The sequence below is a fragment of the Mya arenaria genome, chromosome 7 (genome assembly GCF_026914265.1).
Source record: "Mya arenaria isolate MELC-2E11 chromosome 7, ASM2691426v1".
In the NCBI taxonomy this organism is placed as follows: domain Eukaryota; kingdom Metazoa; phylum Mollusca; class Bivalvia; order Myida; family Myidae; genus Mya; species Mya arenaria.
In genome coordinates this window covers 30,599,980-30,610,995 of record NC_069128.1, presented here as the reverse complement: position 1 = coordinate 30,610,995, position 11,016 = coordinate 30,599,980, and the positions used below count along the sequence as shown (strand labels likewise).

Sequence of the window (11,016 nt, the reverse complement as noted above, 5' to 3'; positions counted from 1 at the left end):
CAAGCAGTTGAATAAACACGGAGTAATGTTGCAGACGACAGACTGTATACATGCCTATACCAGGATCACATAATTTCAATCAAGCAGTTAAATACACACGGAGTAATATTGCAGACGACAGACTGTATACATGCCTATACCAGGATCACATAATTTCAATAAAGAAGTTGAATACACACGGAGTAATGTTGCTGACGACAGACTGTATACATGCCTATACCAGGATCACATAATTTCAATCAAGCAGTTGAATACACACGGAGTAATGTTGCAGACGACAGACTGTATACATGCCTATACCAGGATCACATAATTTCAATCAAGCAGTTGAATAAACACGGTGTAATGTTGCTGACGACAGACTGTATACATGCCTATACCAGAATCACATCATTTCAATCAAGCAGTTGAATACACACGGAGTAATGTTGCTGACGACAGACTGTATACATGCCTATACCAGGATCACATAATTTCAATCAAGCAGTTGAATACACACGGAGTAATGTTGCAGACGACAGACTGTATACATGCCTATACCAGGATCACATAATTTCAATCAAGAAGTTAAATACACACGGAGTAATGTTGCAGACGACAGACTGTATACATGCCTATACCAGGATCACATAATTTCAATCAAGCAGTTGAATACACATGGAGTAATGTTGCAGACGACAGACTGTATACATGCCTATACCAGGATCACATAATTTCAATTATGCAGTTGAATACACACGGAGTTATGTTGCAGACGACAGACTGTATACATGCCTATACCAGGATCACATAATTTCAATTATGCAGTTGAATACACACGGAGTAATGTTGCAGACGACATACTGTATACATGCCTATACCAGGATCACATAATTTCAATCATGCAGTTGAATACACACGGAGTAATGTTGCAGACGACAGCCTATATACATGCCTATACCAGGATCACATAATTTCAATCAAGAAGTTGAATACACACGGAGTAATGTTGCAGACGACATACTGTATACATGCCTATACCAGGATCACATAATTTCAATCATGCAGTTGAATACACACGGAGTAATGTTGCAGACGACAGCCTATATACATGCCTATACCAGGATCACATAATTTCAATCAAGAAGTTGAATACACACGGAGTAATGTTGCAGACGACATACTGTATACATGCCTATACCAGGATCACATAATTTCAATCAAGCAGTTGAATACACACGGAGTTATGTTGCAGACGACAGACTATATACATGCCTATACCAGGATCACATAATTTCAATCATGCAGTTGAATAATCACGGAGTTATGTTGCAGACGACAGACTGAATACATGCATATACCAGGATCACATAATTTCAATCATGCAGTTGAATAATCACGGAGTTATGTTGCAGACGACAGACTGAATACATGCATAAACCAGGATCACATAATTTCAATCAAGCAGTTGAATAAACACGAAGTTATGTTGCAGAAGACAGACTGAATACATGTATAAACCAGGATTATACAATTTCAATCAAGCAGTTGAAAAAAACACGGAATTATGTTGCAGACGACAGCCTATATACATGTATATACCAGGATCACATAATTTCAATCAAGCAGTTAAATAAACACGGAATTATGTTGCAGACAACATACGAAACACATGTTTTTAACTGTGGTATGATGAAAATGTACTTTTTAGTAATCAACGAATGTCTGTTGAATATTGATGCTCTGTGTGTCTTTATGAGACAGGCTTTGTTTAAACGTATTTGTTTTAACTCGATTGTAAGGAGAGCTTCCAGCTGATATGAATTACTCTCGAGTCCGATTACTTGGCAGAAATCAGTATTGTGTCCTTTTTGAGTAACGTTCCCATAGTTCAGATCGAGGGGCGAATATGAAAAGGTTCTAAGTGACATTACAAAAACAAGAAGATGAACCATTTCGTTTTCAACCCTCGAGATGGAAGCCACAGCCTCTTAAGTGAAAGGATAAGACCATTCTCACACCAAACAGGGCCTAAAGTGTATGTTGTAATATGAAGTTCAAAAACCTTTAAGCTTTATACAATAGAGTCCTAACCAGTAATGTATATAATAAAAGGGTTATTAGTACTGCGTTTTGATCTGGGAGGTTGTATTTGAGTGGATTTTTTGCGGATTTTACGAGGCACAAGCCGAGTGAAATCAAAATCTACAAAAATCCACGAGACAGTACTGTTGGTTCGTTTGTCTAGTTTCATCATGATTTGATCTTTGTGAAATTTTGTGTGTTTTCTTTTAAATATTTTATTATGTAATAAAAAAGTAATGGCTCCATATATTTATTTTATTAAAGTATGGCAAAGTTGCAGTAAAGATTCGATTGACTACCGATTGATATCGACGAAGCTTATATAAGGATGCAAAATAAAGAAAGAAACGCTAGTAAACATTACAAGTGACAAAATCGCCATATTGGTCATATTAGGACAAATTGAGATTACTACGTGATCAACTTGCAGTGTAGTTAAATGTAAACCGTCCATAAACACCAAATGTTGTTTCGAAGGAAAACGGCCGAGGTGCTCCGATTGTTTATTAACCATTGACAAACCAGTTAGTGATTTATTTTATTAGGTCGGTATTCTGAAATAACTATTTTCGCAAGTCATATCTCCAAACTTAAGTTCAACTAGGAAAATTATCATTAAAGAAAAACAAATGAGCATTCATTACATTACAATATAAGAAATCAATGACAAATATCATCTTGGACAATTAAGTAGGCATATTGTATTCCATCCAAATACAGCATGAGGTCATTCCAGGGAAAAGTATTATTGCAAAATAGTGGCATTTGAGTTGTACATATTGCTTTCTGACTGGTACATCTTGCTTTCTGACTTGAGTTTCTTCCTTTCTGATTTTAACATTAAGCTTTCTGACGTGCACAACTTGCTCTATTGTTTTCTAAATTTTTTTGAGCAACTGTATATATCATATTGCCATGCAAGTCTCAGCCATGACATTGCCACGAACTATTATGAAGCTGGAACTTCTAACAATGATTTCGTGTACATTGTACCACGGAGAAACTGCATCTCGTCAATAATTATGGCACGAAGGGAAAGCAATTCACAAGACCATAGACACTTTGCACATATTTGTCCTTTTTTTATTCAACATGCTACTTCTTACAGCGATTTCGTTCACAATGCATCATTGATTAACTATTTTTCGTCAACAATTATGGCACAAAGAGAAAGCATCGCACAACAAGATCACTTTAACTTTCAGGTTTGCACATACTTTTTCTGTTTTTGATTCAACATGTGATCATGCCAGCATATAGCAATGCAAAACGGTGTTGAACCAACGCTATAATTTGTGCACAGATGTTCGTCAGGTCATCTATTTACCTCAGACATAATTCCTAACAATGTTTTTCGGCCATTAAACACTTCTTCGAGGTCGAAATCGATCATGAAACATTTCCATTGTCAACATCAAACATGGTCTGTGATGAAACCTTTTGTATACATTTTTTCAGTAGGTCGTCATCTCGTATACCCATGTATCTCAGCTGAGAAATCATTTTGAACCGCCTAGAGCCGCCGAGAGAACAATCACTTGTTGTGGTTTAAAATCCAGGATATCATGGTAGAGAGACACCTATACACCTATTCGAATCGTAGGTATTAATCAGCTGTTGAAAACTAGGACGTATACATTTTATACCACCTAGAAGTGCCTAGAGAACACGCCCTGTTTGTGGTCCAAACACCAGGACCTCATGGTAAAATTTTCCTATACAATATCTGTTGGTCCTGTGCACATTGACCGATGGTGATACTCTATATTTCCATTAAAGTCGGGTGAGACGCGTTTGTCTTTGCCTGAAGTGATTAAAAGTTTCTCCTGAAAATATAGGTTACTTCAACAATGATTAAACGTGTATAGACATAACCATAGTACATAGGGGTTATTATGATAAACTTGTATGGTGACCTGTATCACGTCAAGTCTCGACAGATATGTGTTTACACACTGAACGAGATGCAGATCACCAGAAAAGCGTCCTATCGTTATATTCTGTTTATTATATACCTTATAATTTATTCCTTTTAATTTTACGGTTTCAATCTGATTTAAATTTACTGCTATCCGTCTTATGTCAAAATATGGAAAGGCATGCGCGTATGAATATGTTACGTACTTTTGTGTATTAGGTCAAGGGAGGCTAATCTAGCGAAACACGTCAGAAGTTACAGAATTCACTTTATTGAGCAACATATGAAGAAAATGTTTTATAACTCAGCAAAATAATCAAGTTGCTAATACGAAAACAACCATTAAATGCCACAGTGCACGAAAACAACCATTAAATGCCACAGTGCACGAAAACAACCATTAAATGCCACAGTACACGAAAACAACCATTAAATGCCACAGTGCACGAAAACAAAACAAACATGAGCGGTACTTATTTTACGAGTATAAACAAATCGTCATTTCTCGAAGACGAAACGCGGCCGTTTTAACAAAAGTGAATGGACGTAGGATTTTTTAAAGATAATTACATGCAGAACTGAGGGAAGTTCGTGAGTCAATCGCTAGTATTATTAATGACGCGAATTCTCCTTTTTTGTATTGGCGAAATGCTCATTTATGATGAAGTTACACTTTATGATGTTCGAATTTGCAAACAACTAGACCAAGTTGTCTAGATAGATCGGAAGTGTTCCCTGATTCGTTCTTATCATCATGTTTCGTTGAACACCATGTTCCTGAATATTTACATGCTACTGGTGGCGTGAGTATGATTAGGTAATATTATGTATCTAAAATATGTCAGGTTTAACCAGTTATTTTTGTCACGCTATTTTTAGGGACGGGAAAATAGTTCCCAGACTACACACCGTACTAGCATGATAAGGAATCAGAAAACAACAGTATGGTGATACGGATTTTTCAATACGGCGTACTCTATTTTCGCTGTTGGATATGGAAAATGAAATTAATAGGCATATAATAAATAAATAAAAACAATATTTCATTTATCTTTTTTGTGTGTACAGTGTTTTTTTTTTTTAAATCATTAACACTTACAATCAAGTTACTTCTGCCAACCTTTTGCAATTGTAATAAAATATACCCGTACATGCACATACGTATGTAATATATACAAATGAAACAAATCCTTTTGTATGAAGTATCAGTTTCAAGAGGGGACATTTTATTTAAAAAAAAACATACACTCAAAGCTCGCTTTTGAGCCGTTCGGCTTTCATGACTATTTTGACACTAGCGCATCATACTTCTGCCTTACTACGCAACAAATGGTGACGTTATACACTGGCATAGACTGCGTTATTGTGAAAATAGTGATTTTTCCCTGACGAGTGACGAACAAGCCAAAGTTTCAAATGAGTTTACTTTACCAACCGTAATCTGCATACATACGAACACCAATAGAATGATCGAGACACTCGCAGGTAATGCCATCCATACATTCTCACAGATGGCCTCATCAACTCTGAAACGTACGTGAATTAATTTAAAGAGAAAGTTTAAAGTTTAAAAAAAAAACCCCAAACACTCACATAATTGACTGAATATTCATAAATTAGAAATTTGCGACATCATTTACATGTGATCAGAACACGTTTATACACAATCATTTGCAACGGTATATACACCAAAAATTACGGCTGAATATTCACCAATATTTGCGATGGTATATGCACCAACTTTTACGACGGTATATACACCAACATTTACGACGGTAATTACACCAACATTTACGACGGTAATTACACCAACATTTGCGGCAGTATATACACCAACATTTACGACGGTATATACACCAACATTTACGACGGTAATTACACCAACATTTGCGGCAGTATATACACCAACATTTACGACGGTAATTACACCAACATTTGCGGCAGTATATACACCAACATTTACGACGGTATATACACCAACATTTACGACGGTAATTACACCAACATTTGCGGCAGTATATACACCAACATTTACGACGGTAATTACACCAACATTTGCGGCAGTATATACACCAACATTTACGACGGTATATACACCAACATTTACGACGGTAATTACACCAACATTTACGACGGTAAATACACCAACATTTACGACGGTATATACACCAACAATTACGACGGTATATACACCAACATTTACGACGGTATATACAGTTTTATACTGTTGAAAGTAAATAACGCCAGCCATTCAGGTTGTAGGAAAATTCAAATGTATGAAAGTACGTGGAGTAAACACGATACAGGTTCATATCGTTATAAGATGCACTCTTACTCACAAACAATATTTACCACAATTAACACAATTGTTTTAATATACTAAAAGGGATGAATACATGTCGAAAACAATGGTTCTTGTAAAGGATACCGAGTTTAATTTAAAAGAAAGGTGCAGAAAACACGTTATTTCTACCTAATGAGACGATAGTAGATCACAGTAAAACCTTTAGCATTCACCAATCATTTAATAATTTTGCGTTTACAGCCATTAAAAACACGGCTGCAATCTTGTTATCAGACAGACAGACAGAGTTGTTTAATTGTCGTAAACATGTAAATAACAGTTTCTTGACAAAACATAATATGCCAAATAATAATTATTATGGTCACAATGATACACAAATACACACAAATGATATATCAGTTATTAATATATTCCATAAATGCATTATTTAGTAAGTAGTTAAAGATTTATCATTCAAAATTTATGTTTTCAATACATGTGATTTATATTTTCCATAAATCCATTAATCAGTAAGTAATTCAAGATTTATCATTCAAAATCTATGTTTGTAAGACATGTGTATGTATTGATTTTAAATAAGAGTGTCACTTTAAATCTCTAGCCCCTTTTCTTTGCAATCTAGGCCTAAAAAAATACATTTGGTTCGGGTTACCCGACCCTACCTACGGAAAAGGCGCCGACCCTAACGTTTTTATAGTCAGTTTGAAAAAAAAAAAATGAAAAACTAAAAAAAAAAAAAAAAAAAAATATTTTTTTTTTTGCTTTTTTTTTTTGCTTTTCAATATGTAGTTTAAAACCTTAATTGCTTATATAGAAGATAACTTTAACACCATTCTCCAATGATGAAAATGACATTCTTATATAAAGCCTAATAAAAAAAAATAAATAAATAAAAAGCCTACCTACCCTACCTATTTTTGAAAAGGATGTAACCCTAACCAAACAATTTTTTTTTTAGGCCCTATAATGAATCACAAGAACACAATATGCAGTAATTTGTATGCTTTTTAATAGAACTTATTTAATATTTAACATCAGCGCTTTATCTATAATCTCTCTACCCTTATACGAACATAACCAATATGCATGTCGTTTGTTTCGTTTGAAAGAAAATTGAATGTCCCATGACGTACTTAAATCAGCAACTTATTTTTTGGGGGCATTTTTATAAAAGTTTAAACGATATGCTTGCATTGTAAATTGTATACTCTCAAATTGTTATTCGAACATTTGTTAAAACAATTTGTACCTTAATAGTTTGCATAATTGTATATCACTTCAATCGTGTCACCTGCTAGTTTGTTTGTAAATATAAGGCGGTTTTCAGTTTATATAATAAAACTTGATATTCTTACTGCAGGGAAAGGCTTCAAAATAACTGAGTCTGTTTAAGGAGCAAGCTACCAGCCGATCCAAAAGATCGGCAAATGCAGTATTTCCTTAAAACAAAAGCTAGTAGGAGGCCGAAAATATATCACTTTACATGGTTTATAAAATAAACGCAAAAATCATTTAGCTGTCTCATCTGTGCTTCCCCGTCTTAAATACCGCATGATTTCCAAGTTTAAATCATACCTGTTTATGAGTACAGATAAATATATATCTCTATTTTAAAAATTATAATTTACATGGTAAATTTCAAATTTGAAAAATGTTCAAAAACTGCGAAAGTTGCATGTGTCGTAAGCGATGTGATACATCAAAAAGAACAATTAAATGTGTTGTTCACAACGATGTCAATTTTATGAAGATTTTGACAATTTTATTTTTTAACTAACAATAGAGTCATCTGGTGTCTAGTCCCTTTAAAATATCTATTCAAACAAAACCACAAACCTCAAGCTACAGTTGAAGACGATAATGCTACTGCCAACTAGAAGGCTACTCATCAAAACAAGAAGGAATACGATGTTTATGCTGCCTCTCCTCCGCCAGTCCCTTATCCACTACAAAAAAAGATCAAAGGCATTTTGGTGCATATAAAAATTTATATTTGACTGCAATACCGAGCCCCTGTACTTTTGATTGTACAAATATTAATAAATTGTTCAATCATTTGATTGCAATACAATTCAATATTCAACTTAAGTTAGTCTTATGGTAATACACCATTGACTTTATTCACTATATAGGTCAGTAATGCATAAACAGTAATCCGATTAGCTACATCGTTCCGAGATCCACTGAAGACCAATATTTAATATCAGCCCAGATCTCCAAGCAGCAACCGTGCAGAGAAAAAAATATAAAGGCAAATGATGAAAAGAAATACTTGAAACAGTTTTAATGGACGTTTGTCCTCGTTGAATACTAAAGAAAAAAATAGAATCCGAAAGTATGGGGATGTAAAAACGATGTCTGGTATAAAAATGCAACGAAAACATGAATAAACTGAGAAAAGAGAGAACAGGGTCGTTGTTTATCAAATCTGACGCCATTTATTTACTTAAGTCGATCTCTAGTTCATAATTAAAGGAAGTAAATATGCTTTGTTTTTTTTTAAAGAGTATGTATTATAAATAAAAGCAATTGAATTGAAGTTTTTCGGATGCTATTAAGGTATTATATCAAATGACCAGTGACTTAGGAAAATGACTTTAGTATTGAACTGATAAGATGTTTTATGAATATCGGCCTAATCCAATGAAAAAGGGTAAGGAATACACCACATTACACCACATTAATAATTATTAAAACACGAAGGCAGTTAATGTTTGCTGACTATTTGCCGCCGGTCCAAAATCCTCTACAGCCTTAAAAAGACATATTTTCAATAAACCAAACTTAATTTAACCGAAAACGTACTTATTGAGCGAAAGTGTAATCCTTTTTTTATGTCTTACGTTAGATTTCTTGATCTATTTTGTCTTCGAACAAGTCAATTTATGCGAAAGTGCAAGGACAAAAAAACAGTGAAATAAGACTGCTGACAAAATAAATTAGATCGCAGATTTTCATATTTAATTTCAAAAATTGATGTTTTATGCATTTTTCTTAAACCTTAAGTATACCGCCTTAAGCCATAAAACAACATTACTTTTCGAACGGAAATATGAAATCTGCGATCTGATCTTTTGTCAGAAGTCTTACATCACTGGTTTGCAGATATTTAAGCTCATTAAAAGACAAGAAAATAAAAGTGTTGTAAAAACGGGAAATCTGTCAGAGTGCAGCTTTAAATATAAAAACTTTCTTATATAAAGTCAATCACCCAATTTCACCCAAATGCACGCACACAGAAAACCTCCGAGTTATCAATTCAACTATGAACTGTTTTATTAAGTAGTGCAAATATTTACAGTCGGTTAAATCATTGAGTCGGTGTTAACTGATGCAAGATTCTCAATCTTAATGTTTGGCTGACATTCATTTATTCATCCGTGATAAATCTCATCACTTTTATAGGTTCGACTTTATTTTTCATCCAGGATCAAATTAGGGCGATTTGGTCAGTTTAGCGATTGAAGAAACTTCAAAATCGTTTGTTTTATTCTAGTTCATACTGAAACATTGTACTTTGAATTTCAAACAGTTCAATTATCTGATCGCAATGACAATACAGAACTAGCCAAGATAATATTTTATTTTGTTTGTATGTGATAAATGTTAATCACAAAGAGTGTTTTTCTGAAACATTTAAGGCATTTCCATGCCAATTAGCTGCGTAATTGCTTGACTTCTGAGGGTATATCTTATCTCTCCTTAGTCAACCCTCAGTGATTTTATTCAGCGTTTTTTTTTATTTTTTGATCACAAGAACATTGGAAACTATCCGAATTGAGTTTGCCTCTTTTTCAAAGCCTTTTATAAGCAATTAAGACTAATTGTTTTATTTGCTTTTTAACGGTTACCTTCATTCCCGCCTATGCTACGACTTTTATTTTTGTATGATTTGCGACTATGAACGCCCTTATATTTTATATGTTGCATATTTCGTTCATTTATAAAATTAGTTGGATCGTCTGAAACATTTTGACCAAACGCACACTATATTGACGACAGAAGTTGCCATAAAAATGCCAAAAGAAAATTTAGCAGATCACTGTTAACATATTTCTAGTACATCGTTAAAATTGTGCTTCTTCGTTTTACATATTTACATGTGGAAATGGATGTATGATTTTTCTCCTGTAAATAGCATACCTACAAACTAATAAAAACGTTGGCCTTCCCCACCCACTATGTGTTTGCCTATTTAATCTTAAACATGTTGCAACGGATAAACACAAAAAAGTAGTTCTGAAACCTTCGAAATTGTTTAAGATTTAATATCGTTATAGCTAAAAGACCAACTATCAAATTTAAACTTACCATTAAGATACATGTGCATACACTAAGTATCCAACACAAATAAAACCACATATTATTACACTAAAATCGGGGAATAGCAAAATCAAGTCTTTTGTAATGACCTTCAAAGTTTAAGTAACATCAATAACATTTTTTAAAATAAGTATCGTATTTCAATACGTTATTCATGTAAAATTTCCTAACAGACCAAGCGAGAAGTAAAGAGACCTTTCGCCGTTGTGAATGTAAATCGATATTCACATATATATTTATGGCGCTACATCTACAGATTTAAAACGTTCACTGCCTTATTTGAATACAAACATTTTATATATCTTTACATTCACAGTGTTGCAATTTTAAGACCCTTTGCAAAAGTGATCAGATTGAACCTGCATATCGCACTGTACTTAGATATAAAGTGAATGATAAACCATAT

General features: G+C 33.8%; 1 protein-coding gene across 1 annotated transcript; it reads right to left on the bottom strand.

Annotated features, from left to right (window-relative positions):
- Positions 1 to 2,115: 2,115 nt before the first annotated feature.
- LOC128241885 (uncharacterized) lies at positions 2,116 to 10,794 on the bottom strand. The gene is made up of 4 exons (XM_052959008.1): positions 10,599 to 10,794; positions 8,124 to 8,233; positions 5,418 to 5,508; positions 2,116 to 3,890 (listed from the first exon to the last, which is right to left on the bottom strand). Exons 1-4 carry the CDS (start codon positions 10,647 to 10,649, stop codon positions 3,780 to 3,782), a joined length of 363 nt encoding a protein of 120 aa, XP_052814968.1. The 5' UTR covers positions 10,650 to 10,794; the 3' UTR covers positions 2,116 to 3,779.
- Positions 10,795 to 11,016: the final 222 nt, after the last annotated feature.

What these genes read in the sequence shown, in the direction of transcription:
- LOC128241885 (XM_052959008.1), bottom strand. Translation starts at nt 10,649, where the DNA reads ATGTGGTTTTATTTGTGTTGGATACTTAGTGTATGCACATGTATCTTA. An exon ending in TATGCACATGTATCTTAATG is followed by an intron (nt 8,234 to 10,598) that starts GTAAGTTTAAAT and finishes CTTTTTTTGTAG; the next exon opens with TGGATAAGGGACTGGCGGAG. An exon ending in GTCTTCAACTGTAGCTTGAG is followed by an intron (nt 5,509 to 8,123) that starts GTTTGTGGTTTT and finishes CGTACGTTTCAG; the next exon opens with AGTTGATGAGGCCATCTGTG.